The 18,462-nt window shown below is 38.5% G+C and overlaps 1 protein-coding gene across 1 annotated transcript in view; it reads left to right on the top strand.

Moving 5' to 3' along the window:
* Window positions 1-18,462, top strand: part of LOC116511678 (V-type proton ATPase subunit S1-like) — a 58,171-nt gene that overhangs the window by 21,421 nt on the left and 18,288 nt on the right. Inside the window, exons 4-7 of the mRNA XM_032221848.1 lie at window positions 1,007-1,200; window positions 2,857-2,897; window positions 5,104-5,193; window positions 13,636-13,642. Coding sequence (XP_032077739.1) covers window positions 1,007-1,200; window positions 2,857-2,897; window positions 5,104-5,193; window positions 13,636-13,642 — 332 coding nt within the window. The remainder of the gene's footprint in view (window positions 1-1,006; window positions 1,201-2,856; window positions 2,898-5,103; window positions 5,194-13,635; window positions 13,643-18,462) is intronic.

Genomic DNA, 18,462 nt, shown 5'->3' with positions numbered 1-18,462 from the left:
GTTCATAACTATGTACTTTCATAGAGAGTTGGCTATGACAGAGTTTTTGCCAAAAGTTCTGCAAAGGGCAAGATGGACATATTCACAGAGCATAGTGAAAAACCTCAAGATGGCAGCCACAATAGTATAGTTAAAATTCTGTCAGTGTTTGATGTGCATTGCCAACTTGACATTTTTTACCACACCTTGGGAACAGAAAGTACTGTATCATATTTTTTAATTTTTTCATGTATTTATCCTGCCTCTATTATTTTTGTAAAGAATTCTAGGTGGTAAACATATCTAATACTCCTTCCTTCTCCTATTTTCCCCACAATAATAATCCTGTGAGGTGGATGGGACTGAGAGTGACTGACCCCAAGTCACCAATCTGGCTTTCATGCTTCTTGGCTAACATTTTCCTTCCTGTCTCCTTAAGAAGACTTATATACCACTTCATTGTGCTTTACAGTCCCCTCTGTTGTACAGTGTCAGCGTATTGCCCCCCAAAATCTGGATCATTTTACCGACCTTGGAAGGCTGGAAGGCTGAGTCAATCTTGAGCTAGTTAGGTTTGAATATTTCATTTAAGGAATGTGTGAAAAAATATTATCATTCACACATGTGAGCCATTCACTCACATCAAGTTTGGTTATCAAGTAGGAGTATGGGCATGAATTTGCTGGCAGGGCATTAGCAGCTCTCAGAAGATCCCATCTGTTACCATATTACATGTCCGTGCTTTTTACTTCTTGGTATGTTGGTACAAAAACAGTCAGTTTCATACCTACTTATTTCCAATATTGGACTTTTTCCTTGTTGTTTTCCACAAGGTGATTTTCATTACTAGGTTGTTTGTGTAATGAAATTGCTTGTCAAATTCTTATTGAAGGTAATAGAATTTATTTTGCATAATGGAAACTATAAAAGACTGTAATCAAAGCTGATCACAGTATAAAAAGCAATCACCCCCTTAAGATCTTTAATTATCTACCTCATAATTAACTGCTATTTGTATTTACTGCAGGAGCTTCTTGAGACTTCATCATCTTCATTGGTTTTGCCAGCAGTTGACTGTCATGCTGTCAGTCATTTTTCAGGCCGCCTCCAGAAGACTCTGAACTGGAACTTGGTAAATGTAGACAGCCCTGACATATCAAAGCTAAGAGTGAATACCTCCAAACCCAGTTTATTTGAGATAAACCTACCACCAATCAGAAGGTATGAACTCTCGTAAGGACTAGACATCTTGCATGCTTCCATAAAGCATCTGAGAAGTGTCTTAAATAGTGTATCTTATGTAAGAATAATGTAAATTTAAAAGGAGTTATGAGTTATAATCAGTAGGGAATGTATTTTCCCTAGACGCAGGAAGATCCAACAGCCAAAGATTCTCCTATATTATTTTGAGATGCAAACAAGTCCTTTCAAATATTAAAAAAACACATAGATGGAATCATGGGAGCAAATCTGGAAAGTATCAGAAGAGAGGAATATAATCATAGTGAAAGTAGATTTCCTTAGTAAAGATAGTCCTCAAGTTAAAACAGTTCACTTAGTGACCGTTCAATGGTACAATGGCACTGAAAAAAGTGACCATATTTAACTCTTATGACCATTGTAACATCCCCATTGGTCATGTGAGTATAGTCAGATGCTGGACAGCTGACTTACATTTATGATGGTTGTAGGGTCCCGTGGTCATGTGATCACCTTTTGCAACCTTCTGACAAGCAAAGTCAATGGAGAAACCAGATTCACTTAAAAACTGTTTTACTAATTTAACAAATGCAGTGATTCACTTAACAAATGTGGCAAGAAAAGTCATAACATGGGGCAAAACTCATTTAACAAATTTCTCACTTAGCAACATAAATTTTGGGCTTAATTGTGGTTGTAAGTTGAGGACTACTTGTGCATGAAATCCTAACATATCTGGAAAGAACCAACTTGAAAAAACAGCTTACACTAAAAAAATCCTGAAATGGTTTTATATAGGATACATTGGACACATTGAATGGAACTATTTATCTCAAATAGAAATTTCTCTCTCATGTGGTGTCTTTTTTGCCATGATCTCTCATTTTGGGCTGTTCTATAGGTGTTGTCAGCAATCTTATTAGGTAAAAATCATTCAACTGAAGCCTAAGTTATTAAGACTGGCAAAAACCTGATTATCTGTCTTATTCAATAAAAACTGCTGTCAGTTTGTTTTTAACCAGTTTTCCTTTTCTTTCTGAAAGAGCAAATTACTGCCCAAACATTTGATCCCTTAGGGAGGAAATAATAGTAAATAAAAAACGCAAACTAGACATGGCATGTTTACCTGGGTGCATTTCTACCATATTGTTGTTGTTGCTGCTGCTGTTATTGTAGTTGTCGTCAACATCATCATCATCATATCATTTTGAAATATTGTCTGTCAGGCGAAGGGTTAATTTATCCTTATCTTTATGCTATTATTCTGTGCTGATTATTCTCCATTTTGCAGACTCAATGCACCATATGACATTTTAAATGATACTAAAGTTGTTTTAATATTGCACAAAGCAGGCCTAACTTCTGAGACATATTAAAAATTGTGCTTACTTTTTATATTCATAAATGTCAGCACTTTCTACCCAAAATAATGTTCCTTTAATGGATCCCCTTATTTATTTCAGGGCTATATCATTAGTCAAAACATTCACTGATAATGATAAATACAACATGATATCTTTGCTACAATATTTCAATATGAAACCATATGTTTTATGTTTCCTCTTGAAAGTAAATTAAATATCTTTTTTTTAAGTGAAATGCTTTTTAAATGCAAAATGTTTACCTATTAATTACTTTTGTGATATTTTAGTTTTCCTTTCAATATTTTTCATGCAGAAAAGATGAACTTTCCACTCAGAACAAGCTCATAGAAAATGGTATGTGATTAAATTAACTTACCTACAAAGAATAAAAGAGAAATACCTTTGGCAATGATCAGTAAATATAAAAGGAAAAATGGCTGTTTGTTCTGCTGGATAATGATATTTTTGGTTTTTTATTTTAATTTACATATTTGTGTTATATCTGCCTAACTGCTCTCTGGAAGTCTCAATAAAACTAATAAAATGTAAGAACAACAGCAGAATATAAAAGGTAAAACTACAAATCAAAACTAACAATGTATACTTCAAAGGTATCCATTGTGAGATTTTAGCTTGTATATAAATTAATATCCCTTCTTTTGGTTCAAGTTACATTGCTTTGTTTGAGACCTTTGCCCAATCTTTTGGTAAACCAGCAAATTTACTAAAGTTGATAGCCCTTCTTTCCAAGAACAAGTATGAAGAATAACAGCTTTACTGGTGTGGGCAATCGTACACTGACCACAGGTAGTTTGAAGTTATAATGGCATTTGAAACAGGGTTATGCTTCAAAAATTTCAGCAATGGGTTCTCTATCCAGTTGCTGGGTGGGCGTCGCCATGGTGGGAATGGCCTAGTCAGTCTCATGCACCATTGGGGTGGGGCTGTGCATTTTCACCTTCCCCAGGCTCCAGAGGCTTTCATTGAGCCTTTGGGAGGGCAAAAACTGCTTCCTCCAGGCTCTGAAGGCCCTCCGGAGACCCTCTGGAGGCTGGAAATGGGCCCATTTCCAGCCATTTGGAATTTCCAGGAGGCCTGTTTTCCCCCCTCCCCGAGTCTCCACACAGGCCCTGCACTTACATTGCATCCAAAATGGGCTGTGTGGAGACTCCTGGGAGGGGCAGGACAGGGTGGGATGGGACAGCCAAGGGTAGGATTTGGAGATTCTCCAAACTGCTAGCTATGGTTCTCCCGAATCTGGGCAAACCTGCAGCCCACACCTGCATTGAAAAAAGTGACTTACAATTTGTCCTTGCATTTACAACTATCACATGATCTCCACAGCCACATGATCAAAGTGCTGCAGGTTGGTAATCACCATGTATTTATGACCCTTGCAGCCTCCCAGGGTCGTGTGATTGCCATTTGCAGCCTACTCAGCTGGCTTCCAGCAAACAAAATCAGTGGGAAAAGCCAGATTTACTTAACAATTGTATAATTCCCTTAACTGCAGTGATTTGCTCAACAAAACATTGCAAAACAGATTGTAAAATAGGGCATGTAACAACTATTCTGCTTAGCAACACAAATCCTGATCCCAATAGTGGTTATAAGTCAATGACTACCTGTAATAGATACAGTTGACATTTAAGAAGATCCTGAAGACTTTAACAAGCAGGCAGAAGTTTTTGTTTCTGTTTTCCTGGATTTTAGAAACATCCATTGTCTTTTGGAAGATATTTTAAGCCGATTTGGGGCATATTCATATATTCCCTAATTCAAAATGGCAGAAAATGACTGTGCTAGTTTTCAGCTGTTTTGGTCACAATGAACTCTGGAACTAGAAAGATGTAATGGCGGGTTGTGTAGTCTTGTCTACATACAGTTTTATATGTATACTGCATATGTCAGTGGTATTGTGATGGAATGTACACCTGCAGCAGCAAAGGGTGAGAATTTTGCCAACTCAGAACTTTCCCAGAAGACAACTTGGGTCAATAGTCTGCACAGTCCTGAGCTGGGAAGCTGGGGTGGATGGGTGGGTGGGAGAGGTTTAGGATAACCATTCCCTAGAATATCTTAGGGTCTATATAGTAGCTTAGATATGGCTTTAATTTGGTAAGTTTCTATTAAATGTAAGTAAATAATGTATTGGACTTGATAGGATCTCACTGTCTCATATGTGGGCCTGAGCTTGACAGATACAAATAGTCCTTGACTAAGACTGGTCACTCCTCAATGATTTGAAATTATGATGGACCTTCCTGAAGTTCGAATGAGGAGCACGAAGCCGAGTCCTTGTCCCGATAAAGCCCTTTTGTTTAATTTACACTCTCTGGCAAAGTCCCGTCCCACAGTCTTTAGAATGATTTCTTCCATCTGATGATATGCAAAATGATTTAGGACAAGCCAATGTTTGTCTCCTGTATTGCTAAATTTCCATTTAACTATGTAAAAATGAACTTTTAGAGATTAATAATAGAGGTACATATTTAACTATATTACCAAATATGAATTTAATAACATTAATAAACTATTATAACACTGTTCTGTTTTACAGATGAAATAATTGGAAGGTTTATCAGATCTTTGCGGCAACAAGGAATTCCATTTTTAGCCATTTATACAGCAAAGCAACCATCAGAGGTCAGTACTTCTCAAAATCCTGAAATATAAAATGCCATGCTGCAATTTAATTCCTTTGATCTGTTGATATCCAATCAGGATTGTGTCAAAATAACTGCAGTTAATTCCAGTGATTCCTGTGGAAGGAGAATTTTGAAAACCAAGATGGTGGTCATGATCATGTGATCATCCCCCCCTTTATCCATTGTCAATCATGTGACAAATGTAAGAAAGGGATAGAGACCTCAAATCCTGAAGAAGTTTCTGATTACTTTAAATGAAGACTGGGTGACACAATGAAATCACTATATATCACTATATATATATATATACTAAACCATGCCTCCATCAGTGAAATCACTATATATCACTGATGGGGACATGGTTTAGTGAATTACTTTTTGCTGTAATGTACTTGTTTTTCACATTCCACAAGAGAACTGTGATTAAAATGGTATTGATTTAAAACAAAGGTTTAAAACTTCAGCATTTTATTGCTTAAAAATATTGCCCCTCTTGTTAACAACCTGAAATGTGATGAACTCTATATATGTACCAGATTTCAAATCAATCTCATTAAAATGGCAACAGGTACAGCAAGTTCCGATTAGAGCATATAATATACTTCTGTCCAATAAAAACTATTAAAGTGTTTTATTAGGGGTTACTGTTGATGAAATCCTAAATTGTGCTTCTGAAGTTATTATTTCTCCCTGATTAAAGCTTGCAGCAGTTTCATTCTAGGAGTAAAATATTGTTCTCTGAAGAACAATATTCTAGAGGGCTTTATGTGTAATATCTTCTGTTACAGTTTAGGAATCTGTCCTAATGAATATTATGTTAATGATAGCATAAATGAATGTTATGCCTGTGATAAAATGTGCAGTTGTGCCTCTTCTTTTTAGTTCGCCACCATTTATAGTAAAGAGTTGAACAATATTGGCAATGAATCAAAAGAAGTCAAGACAGGGGTTGTGTACAGAGGGGGTGAGGCAAAGACAAGTGATGAAATACCCATTGTGACATTGTGATACAAACGTATGTCGTTTATATGTTTACATGCTACTAATACAAGTAGAAAAAGACAGTGATTGCATTGCAATGCAATAATGCACATTTTGGCATCAACACATGTAGGAAGAGATGCCTAAGGGGATGGTGGTTGCCTTGTGGACAACTGAACCCCAACAGAGTGACATTCGTGGATGATGATGGTGCTGTTCCTGCCTAAAAATAACTTGTGCAGACAAAGCTTTGGGTACCACAACAAGTCCGCTCTTTCAAACATAGGAATACTGACTATTCTGTCTCTTTAATTGATTATTAATGTTGGGATAAAAGGATTGGTTTTGAGCTAATTCAGGGGTGTCAAATTCGTATTGTCATGGTGGCATCACGTGATGTATCAGGATTGCCCCCCTTCGCTAAACTGGACATGGATGTGGCCAGCATGTGATGCATCCGGGCCCCCAGCTGTGAGTTTGACAGCCCTGAGCTAAATGGTCAGACTTGGGGCCCAGAGTTTCCTTTCCGTCAATTTTCTTTCTGTTAGTTATTCCCAGTTGTAGAGATTAAATAACAAAACAAATGATAGAAAGAAAAGATAGAAACACTTCTTCATGGTTGTGTGTGTATCTGTGTGTGTGTGAGAGAGAGACACAGAGAGAGACAGAGAGAGGGATCTCAAGTTAATTTTTGACTCCTAGAAATTGCCTGTACAAGTCCTTGCAGTTTTCTTGGAAATATTGTTCAGAAGATTGTCTCTTCCTAGGACTGAGAAAGAGTACCAAGTCCAAGGTCACCCAACTGGCTTTGTTCCTAAGGTGTGACTAGAACTGGTCTCCCAGTTTCTAGCTTATACCAAATTAGCTCTCTTTATTTATGGGTCAGTTGATCAAATGGATGCTTGTTGTTTAATATATGCAGTTCATTTTGATTCCTGTTGTGGAATTATTCCTTAGATATTCTATATAGGGGCCTGAAAAAAGCTAGATGAACATTATATGTTGGATACAGAGATAAACAACTGTGTTTCTTTAAAGCCACCTATTAGCTGCCATGTATTCCCATTGATTAGTTTGAATCATATAATTTAAATGGAAGTGGCATTGTATTAAATGTCCATACACCCAGTGGTGGGATTCATTTTTTTTTTTGCTACAGGCTCTGTGGGCATAGCATGGTGGGCGTGGCAGGGGAAGGTTACTGTAAAATCCCCATTTCCTCCCTATCAGCTGGGATTCGGGAGGCAGAGAATAGATGGGGGCAGAGGCAGTCAGAGGTGTTATTTACTGGTTCTCCAAACTACTCAAAATTTCCACTACTGGTTCTCCAGAAGTGGTCAGAACCTGCTGAATACCACTTTTGCATATACCTATGTAGTAGTATCTCTTACTCATTTACATACAGGCTACCTTTTATTGGAAACTCATGAAACTGTAAAGAAAGGAGAAGAAACTATCATATACATCAATCTCACAGAAATTGAAGCAGGTGCCACATTGCCTTTATTCACAGGGTCAATGAGACTGTGATGTTTGTCATTTCCTATCACACCAACCTCTCATTTAGGATTGTCTGATATTTTTTAAAATAACTGTTTGTGTTTGCCCAAAATGAACCAAGCTTGCTCAAGATACAAGTTTCTAGTCCCACATTGTATCCACCTGAAGGCTGAGAGAAGCACATTCGTACCTGTTCATTTTGAAGCAGTGCCAGAAAGTTCACTGTTGTCTTTGCTCAACCATTCAATCCTTCACTTTAATTGCTATTCATCCCTTCCTTTAAACATTAACATTTGCATTTTCCCCTTGCAAAGCTTAACTAGGTTTGGAACCTTTTGAAAGGGCTATCCTCATGCTTTCTCAGTATATTGCTGATTGAATACTTTTATCCTGTTCAGGGTGCTGAAAATCAGCATGTCTGATCAGGCATGAATTATGGGTAAAAGAACTATTGCCAGTTCACTGAAGAAATAGAGGAAGAGCCAGTGGAGAACTCACTAAATCTTTGTGGAAGCTGACATACCAACATTCCCTGTTATTACACTTAATTTTTGTGCTTCCATCAGTGATTTTTCTGCTTCACACACACATCACACAAGGCCACAGTGGGAAAAACCAGAGATGGGACAGTTGGCCTAATATCATTTCTGCAGCCACTTGTGAGTTCTAGCTCCAGGTCTGGAAGAAAGGACTTTAGTTTAACCATATTTTCCAAGGGCAGAAGATAGGATGGAGGGGGCCACTCCCAATAACTAACTTTCAGTATAAGGCATGGGAAAAGAGCATTTCTTCCAATGTAGAAATGACCATGTTTCCAGGTTCATATTGGATATGCCAATAAACTGGCTAAATGTGTTCTATAGGGGTTGTCCACAGGTATGGTTTAGAAAAAGTAAAAATGGCAGCCACAATGGTGTGGGTGAAGCTCTGTCTGATTTTTATGTGCATCTTACTTACATAATAAATACTTTGAATCACACTATTGTAGCCACCATCTTGACATTTTCAATCATATCTGGTTTGGGGTTAATGTGGCTGATTAAGAAAAACCCATGCACTTTTAAAATTGTAATGCTCTTCAAAAAGCTGATCTGTTGATCAACAAAAAAAAATAGTAAAGGTTATCAAAACAGGAATTTTTGGTATCCTTCACTATCTTGTTTAATCCATCTTACCAATTACTTAGCAACCAATTCAACAAGAAGATTTCTTCTAACAGTGTAGCTAATTTTAAGAGTTCCAAAAGACAGCAGAGAAATAGAATGTAAATATCTTTTTTGACTAAAGGTACTCTATGTTCCTCATCTGTATTATGGTTGGAGAGATCAAGGACAAATGGAGATGGACAGATGTGAAGCTGTCAGCCAACACAGCTGACAGGATGACAAGAAATGGGTTATATCTATTGAAACGTTAGTTTGAGCTTTCAATCTTCTGTCTTTGTAAAACCTGAACCAACGTAACATTGACTTAACTCTGGTCTTAGGCTAGTATTTATTGTTGATTTTTTAAAAAAATCATTACTGAATATAATAATAGTTCAATCCTGAGATAATGAAATGGCTTATGGTAGAAGAAAAAATAGAATTAAGATTTATAATGGAGTTTTGGAAAATGGGCTAATCTTCACATTTTGCTTTAACAAGATATGGGAACTGACAAGAGGAAAGTAATAAGATGAGCTAGGGGGTCTTTTTACTGACAAGGTTACCTGGCTGCTTTCAAACCAAGATAGATAGCTTTTAATGTCCTCCAATAGCTGTACGGGAGATGGACTGCATCTTATTTGTTTGAATACTGGGAAGAGGATTGTTAATTTATTTCACAGTGTAATATGGCCCTTTCCAAATGCTGACAGTAATTAACTAGGCAAACCTTCCCCAATCTTGTGCTTTCATAAGATGCACTCCAGTGGTGGGTTGCAGGTGGTACGCCCTGGTACGGCATAGAGGAGCCTGCCTGGAGCACTGGGTACAGTTCTGGTACTATGCTCTGGAGGGCCCATCCGCCTGCCTGAGCTCCTTACCTGTCCTTTAAAGCCTTCCACGTTTCCGTGCAGGCACATGGCACATACTGAGCAGCTGGAGTGTTGTGGAGGCTTGCGGAGGCATTGCTGGACGCATGTAGACGCTGCCAGGCCCATTCCAACCGTATCGGTTGGAACGGGATCCGGAACCCACCACTGATGCACTCATAAAGCATTTGGAATGTAGGAAGTAAAAAAACCCACGGTGAATCCTGAAATCTTCAAAGTCACTGAATTATATCTTTTGCATTGTATACATTTCAAAAGGACTGATGTTCATTTGGGACCTGCATTCAGTGGTATGGAATCAAAACAGCTGAGATTGATCTGGCCTGTAGAGTAATTGTTGCAATTGATCCAGGTGATTAAAAAGCCTGGCCTGATGTGGACAGCCTGATTGCTATAGAGAAGATTATTTTGCTTTACGGATCCTATTGTGTGATTCAGTCTACTTTGATCATCAATAGCCCCTTGGTATAGTCATTGAAATTTGAAGCTATGTCATTTCACAATTAGTGTAGACCTTTCAAAGCAGGCTGGTAGTTCCCTTAATCGTTAGCTCTATCTTAAGTCTTCCTATAAATACAGTATTGCTTATATAGTTTGGAATATGATTAAGGTGACCAGATTTTCAGATTGGTAAAGAGGGACACCTTTGACCGGGGGGGGTGGGGTGTTGATTAAAAATTTTATACGGAGCAACAAAAATTTTCATACAATACAAAAATAGTATTGCAATGGTTTTTTTTATTTCAACATAACTACAATTTACAAATATAAATTGTAACTGTTGCCAAACATCCAAATTTTGATCATGTGACCATGAGGATGCTGCAACGGTCTCTAAGTGTGAAAATGGTCACTAAGTGTGAAAAATGGTCATCAGTCACTTTTTTCAATGCCATTGTAACTTTGGTCACTAAGCCCATTATACCACCTTTCTTGCCACAGTTCTTAAGTGAATAACTGCAGCTGATAAGTTAGTAGCATAAGTGAATCTGGTTTCCCCATCTGACTTTGTCAAAAGGTGATTATATGACCCTAGGACACTGAAACCATCATAAATATGAATCTGTTGCCAAACATCAAAATTTTGATTGCGTGACCATGAGGATGCTGCAATGGTCGCTAAGTGTGAAAATGGTCGCTAAGTGTGAAAAATGGTCATCAGTCACTTTTTTCAATGCCATTGTAACTTTGGTCACTATACCACCTTTCTTGCCACAGTTCTTAAGTGAATCTTAAGTGAAGATGTTATATCTTAAGTGAATCTTAAGTCTTAAGTGAAGAAGTTCTGGTCACGAATGCTTCTGACCAAAATATTCACATTCTCCCCCCCCCCCCCCGCTGCTGCCCCTTCTGCACCATTTTTTTTGTAAGCACCAAATTTCCAAAATTAGGTTTGATTCATGACCAAATCAGTTTGCGACCAAAGTTATGGAACGAATTATGGTTGTGACCAGAGGTTCTACTGTATTCATGCCTTTACATACTCTATATCACCTCAAAATGTTGCACAGCCTTCATAAGTTTCTAATACAGATAAAATTAAATACAACATCAAAACCATAAAAAAGTAAAATTAACCTGGCTGGAAAATCCTATGCCTGTCTTGCTATTATTACTGACACACTTGCTGCAGTATTTGATGGCTAAAAGAAAAAAAAATTGTTAAAGTGTGTATTATGTGCACTCCCATGTCTTGTCTGCTGCGTTGATTTAGAATTCATTAAAAGAGCTTATTTTACATCAAATCCCTCTCATATTATTCTCCTATGTTCAATAAACCCTAAGAGACAGCATACTATACATGAAATTCCTGTGACTGTATATTTAGTAAATTGTGGAGCTGAGTTTATCCAATTAACTCAGTTTTTGGACTTGAGTAATCACATACAATAAAGGAAATAAAACTATTTAGAATGAAGTGTAGTTGGCTATTTGTGATTAAGGGTGTCATGCAGAAACAATTATAGTTTTGATCAGGAAAATACCCTAAAAAAACCCTTTTGTTCTTTCAGAGTTTTTTCTAATGATTTTTCCATGGCACATCACATATTGTTTTGAATAAAAAAACAGCAGCTGCACATTTTTAAAAACCTACATTATTTTAAAATGCATTAAAAAATAAGAGAAAAAAAACCCAGCACACTTACCAGCAGGCAGAAACTCCAAGTCAATCCAAAATGATATAGATGTTGATACAAAGAACTGAGCAAATTGAAACTTTCCCATCATTTTGGAGGAGTCCTCCAACCTCCGTGCCCCTCCCCTCCGGAAAATCCAGGAAGTAACACTGGCGATCTCTCTAGCCATTTCCTGCAGCTCTATGGTACTAGATCCTATTTTTTCTTATAAAATAAGGTAAAAAAGCGGCGCGGTGGGGGGGGAGGTCCGTTTTGTTGCTTTAACGTTTTAATATCTTCAATGAAAGTACTGAGACAGAGAGAGAGGGGGATTAGACAGGGTGTCTTTTGTCTTGCCCCGGTTAGGATTTCTTAAGCAAATCCACTGGGCTTTCAACATGAAGCCAGAAAATCGGGACTTTTTTAAAACGCGGAGGGACACGGGAAAAATTGTTATAAAGCGTGCTTGTCACGCTGAAATCGGTACGTCTGGTCACCCTAAATATGATACATATTTACAGGTGCTTGAGAGGTTTTAATAACCTCTGCCCTTGAGGAAAAGCATCATTTGCCTGAAGTTATTGCACAACTAACAGTAAATGGCTGGAGGCATAGATATCTGTGACATTCATGATGTTATAAAGCAGAGGTGTCAAACTCAAGGTCCTTGGGCAGTTCCAGCCTGCAGTGTGCTTAGATTTGGGCCACAGGGCTGACCTGGAAACAGTGAAAGATTGGCCCACAGTGCCTCTGCCAACAAAAACAGAGCTCAGGAGGGCCACAACCCTGGCAGAGGGTTGCAGGAGGTCATCGTAGCTGGCAGAGCACTCAGGCCACCACAGGTGCCCTGACAGAAGTGACATTGAGGTGGCCATGCCCATCCTGGCCGCACCCACCCCAGCCCCTGGAGGTCAAACACAACCCTAATGTGGCCCTTAATGAAATCAAGTTTGACACCCCTGTTATAAAGTGCTGACAAATGCATCATGATGTCATTACTTAAATGATGTGATTATGTAATTGCTTTCTGATATCTGATGCAAGAATGCAAGTTGCATCATTGATATAATTATGTGAAGACCCAAGTAGCAATAGCAATAGCAATAGCAGTAGACTTATATACCGCTTCATAGGGCTTTCAGCCCTCTCTAAGCGGTTTACAGAGAGTCAGCATATTGCCCCCAACAATCCGGGTCCTCATTTTACCCGCCTCGGAAGGATGGAAGGCTAAGTCAACCCTGAGCCAGTGAGATTTGAACCGCTGAACTGCTGATCTAGCAGTAGCCTGCAGTGCTGCATTTAACCACTGCGCCACCTCGGCTCATAGTGCAGTCATCTGTGCCTCCCACCCCCTATGAACACCAGTGGACTGGAAAATATCTTTAGGTGGTAAAAGTGTTTTTCAAAGTATAAACCTTCTGATCTCACTAGATTATTTTTAAATTAGTTGACTAAAACAAATGAAATGGGATGCAGCCTTCTGCAAAATGTGAACTTGTAACAATGCTTGATCTTGCACTGGATTTCACAAGAAACCAAGGAAGGGAAGAAGCATTTTATTCCACTCTGAGACAACACCCTAATTCATTGAGAAATACATTTTTTCATAAATTGAAATAATCAAAGGGTTTTTCTCAGTCCATCACATTTGTCAAAATGATGCAAGGGACCTCAGGCCTTTTCCAAGTGCATGCAGACTCATGTTTCATCCCATGATTCATGATGATCACATGGCATGATTGCATTTTTTGGTATCTGCCTTCCCTGTGGACACCATTGGTAAGAGCGTATCTGTTTATTTAAGCAAAGAGTTAGGAAGTCCTAAGAAAATACAACACAATGCAGGGACAATTATTTCTCCAATCTTTTTCAAGGGAGAGGGACAGGATCTTAGTTGGAGCAAAACCAAGTCTTGAAATCTACAATGCCAGGTGTGAGTGTATATACATCTGAGGGCAGTTACATTTTGTCAGCCCTACCAGACAGATCAGACTAAGACCAAAGATATATAGGTCAGGACTACTTTTATTGCAACAACTACAATAATAGATTCTTGCAAGTCTGAATGTCCTTTCCCTCTCCCTCCATTTTCATGTGAAGTATGGAGGGGCTTGTCTGAGATGTTTCCTCATGTTACTTCCTTGGCCTGGACTCAGGCCTCTTTTACCTGACTTTTATCTTGCTATACGCTCTTCCTTCCCCATTCAAGACCATTCCATATTTTTACTACACATTTTAGTACAAATTGGTGTTGCAAACAAAATTTCCACTGTTAATCAGTAGGTCTACACAACCTTACAACCTCAAAAACAAAAAGGGCATTTGGAGCACTCAAAGATACTCACGTAATATCTGTATTGGTTCTTCCACACATTTCCTTTTTTCCTTGTTTCCTTCTCTGAGCACTGATTTGCATTAAAAAAAATCACTGTGGTAGCATGTAGCTGTAAAAATGTACTTAATTATTTGCTAGCTAGATCAGCTAGATTCCTTCCTACAATGCAAAGAACACTTTAGAATCATTACAGCTGAACTACTTCAAGCTACTTGAAGCTAAATATATTGTTAAGGTTAACAATGTCTTGGCAAGACACAAGATGAAAGGAAGAGAGTGGAAGTTACTATATGTTATTATTAACTACAGGTTAATACAGTTAGTGTATGATATCTAAAGCAATTATTTCTGCCTTAAAACTTTTTTCCATCATAGAAGTTGTCATTTCTTTAACTTTAGAATAAATTCAGTTTTTTAAGTGATATTTGTCCTGTATCTTTATGAATGAGCCTAAACAGATAGTTCATAGAAAACATGAAGACTCCAGGAGGTACCATAGGTTGAAAAACTCTAGATGACTTTAGATGGCATTGGGAAGAAATAGAAAACCTCCTGTTGTCATCTAGTAATCATCTACCAGCCAACAATGTAATAGTTAAAAGCATCTGGTTAGAAAGCAGGAGACTGTGAGTTCTAATCCTATTTTAGGCATGAAGCTTTCTTTAAGACAGTGTTTCTCAACCTTGGTGACTTTAAGTCCTGTGGACTTCAACTCCCAGAATCCCCCAGCCAGCTCAACCAGCTGGCTGGGGAATTCTGGGAGTTGAAGTCCATAGGACTTAAAGTCACCAAGGTTGAGAAACACTGAACTAGTTTGTTCTCATTATCTGGAATGTATCATTTCTCCCACCAAATTTCCAGAGCTGATGCCCTTCATATTGTGACAGCTCTCCCAGAATTTTTATCTGGACATTTGGGAAAAATGACTAAATGATTGTTCAAGTCAGCTGCACAAAAAGAAAGATGACCTTTTTTTTTAAAGCAAAAATTTTCAAACTAATGCAGCAATGGGATGAATGAAATTCAAGTTAAAGAAAAATAAGGACTTTAAGAAACTTTGAAATGGCCCAGTCCTCTGAATCTTGGAGCTTCCTAACAGTCATGCTGCTTCATCATGCCATTGAAAGCAAGGAGTCAAACCTGCCCATTTTTCAGGATCAGCATCTAATGCAGTGTTTCTCAACCTTGGCAACTTGAAGATGTCCGGACTTCAACTCCCAGAATTCCCCAGCCAGTGAATGCTGGCTGGGGAATTCTGGGAGTTGAAGTCCAGACATCTTCAAGTTGCCAAGGTTGAGAAACACTGATCTAATGGAACTTTTAAGAATGCAAGGAGCAGTTTATTCATCGTAAGGGAGAGGCAACACCTTCCTGTGAACATCTTCCAAAACAAATTTGCATTCATGTCTTTCAGCGGCTGCTTTTGTTTCGCAGCTTTAGTCAGTGCCCACATAGTGTATGTGCGAGTCGCAGTTCCACCCTGAGAAGCCTTCTAATGGCTTATAGCCTGCTGTGCTCAAAGTCACTCATGAATGTGAGCGAGTGCATTTTTCAAGAAGTGCTACATTTCTTAAAAGTTTCATTTCATCCCCGTGAAAAGCCAAAGCATCCATTCCAATTTCAACAAGTTGAGGTAAATCCTGTTTTGAAAATACAGCACCTGCTGTGCACCTGCAAATGCAGCCTCTGCTCCCTCCATTTACTCTACTCTTCTTCTTGTGAATAGTATCTAATCTGACACTCTGCAGCATCCACCTGCTTCCCTGATCTGCGTATACTGCTGAGACTTCATTTCCTGGGACTAAAGCTTCTCTCCTTTATTCTCTCTTGCTTAAATGCCAGGCCCTACACACTGCGACACTGTTCAATATTCCTTTTTTGTAAAAAATATGTTTATTTACTTCCAACTGAATCTTCTATAGAATCTGCTGGTAGAATGAATTTTAAACTGCTGATGGGTTTAGGTCAGTGTTTCTCAACCTTGGCGACTTTAAGTCCTGTGGACTTCAACTCCCAGAATCCCCCAGCCTGGCTGGGGGATTCTGAGAGTTGAAGTTCACAGGACTTAAAGTCGCCAAGGTTGAGAAACACTGGTTTAGGTCTTTGAAGCTAGGTATTGATCTTCAATTATTTCTTTTTTATATGTTCACTTCTTGATATAAATGTGTGATATATTGATTTTAAGAGGACAAAAGATTACTTTGCTGGAAACATAGGTAAACATTAACATTTCAATGCCTTGTCCAAGACATAAATAACTGTCGAAGGACATATTCCATGTTTTACTCATTCAGTGATATTCTGCACCTAACTTGACCAAGTCCTTGACAATTCAGCTGGACTTTAGCCTAGTCAGAATATATAGGAATGCAGTTGAAGAATACCTATGATTTTACTGATTTATATTTCCAAGCTATTGGAATTTAAAGCGTTCTTAGGTGCTGTGAGGATTCTTGAGAGTAAGAATCTAATCTGAGCAATGATTAGTGAAGCAGGTTTTATAATTATAACAGAAAATATATGTATTTACAAGAAATATAAGAATAAACAAAGCCTAATACCTAAAAAAAATCCAAGAGTACGTGCTCTGTGGTTGTACATATTGTACATCCCTCCTATTTGAGCAGGGAGTTGGACTAGAAGACCTCCAAGATCCCTTCCAATTCTGTTATTCTGTATTCTATTCTGTAAGAAATGCAGAACAATAGCAATAGCAATAGCAATAGCAGTAGACTTATATACCGCTTCATAGGCCTTTCAGGCCTCTCTAAGCGGTTTTACAGAGAGTCAGCATATTGCCCCCAACAATCTGGGTCCTCATTTTACCCACCTCGGAAGGATGGAAGGCTGAGTCAACCCTGAGCCGGTGAGATTTGAACCGCTGACCTGCTGATCTAGCAGTAGCCTGCAGTGCTGCATTTAACCACTGCGCCACCTTGGCTCAGAACGACGATCTCAGATTATCATTTCTTAAATGAAGAGTCGGCAGACCAATAAACAAAGAACAGACACAGATGAAGTCCTTAACTTTTTATTTAAAAAAGTTCTTCCTTGCTTCCTCCTGTTCAGTAGGTTATGAGGTATGGAGGAATCAATGGCATTAGACTTGTTACCTTCCAATTCAAACATCTTCATTTCCACATCAATCTTTGAAAGTTGTTTCTTCTCAATTTTTACTAAATAACTGTGAAGAACTAATGCTTAACTTCTTTTTAATGAATTGCTTGATGGAAATGCTCTTCCAACAAACCTGAAAGAAATACTTCGTTATCAATGTAAAAATATTTAATGCTATTTTTAGTCCAAAAAAAAAATAAGAACTCTTTTCTGAAAGTTCAAAACAATCCCACATTTTTGTTCTATGCCAGATATTCCATTGATGTATGTGTCTTTATTTTCCTGTGAAATTTTATACTACAGCCAGAAATTGTATGCAGGGTATATTGGGATTGTTATTAATTTTTTATGGATCCAAGTAAAATAAACTTTTCTTTATGTGCTGAGGCTGAATTTATTAAATGCTTCTGGCCAAATAGTCCCTGAGCTGGAACAGATACATCCTTTGATGGATTAATTGGATACTGCCAATTACCTCCACCAGACCGATACGATCGCATAGATTAGGCCTCCTCCGAATTCCATCATCCAGCCAGTGTAGACTGGCAACTACCCGGAGGAGAGCCTTCTCGGTGGCTGCTCCGACCCTCTGGAACAAACTCCCCGTGGAGATTCGGACCCTCACCACCCTCCAGTCCTTCCGCGCCGCTTTAAAGATCTGGCTGTCCTGGATGGCCTGGGGTTAAGATTCTAACCCCACTCGAATTGTGTGACTGTTGTGTTTTTTAATATGTTGTATTGTTTTTATGTTGGAAATTGTTTGTCCTTCCCCCCCTTTTTTGAACTGTGAGCCGCCCTGAGTCCCCCCAGGGAAAAGGGCGGCATACAAATAAAGGGAAATGAAAAATGAAATGAAATAAAGAAGTTGTAACTTTGGCCATTGAGAAGGCCATTGAGAAGGGGCTCAGTGGCTAAGATGTTGATTTTGTCGATCAGAAAAGATCAGCAGTTCAGCAGTTCGAATCCCTAGCACCACATAACGGAGTGAGTTCCCATTACTTGTCCCAGCTTCTGCCAATCTAGCAGTTTGAAAGCATGTAAAAATTCAAGTAGAAAAATAGGGACCACCTTTGGTGGGAAGATAACAGGGTTCCATGCACCTTTGGTGTTTAGTCATGCTGGCCACATGACCATGGAGAAATCTTCAGACAGTGCTGATTCTTCGGCTTTGAAATGGAAATGAGCA

The sequence above is a fragment of the Thamnophis elegans genome, chromosome 7 (genome assembly GCF_009769535.1).
Source record: "Thamnophis elegans isolate rThaEle1 chromosome 7, rThaEle1.pri, whole genome shotgun sequence".
In the NCBI taxonomy this organism is placed as follows: Eukaryota; Metazoa; Chordata; class Lepidosauria; order Squamata; family Colubridae; genus Thamnophis; species Thamnophis elegans.
This window is presented reverse-complemented; position numbering and strand designations above follow the sequence as displayed.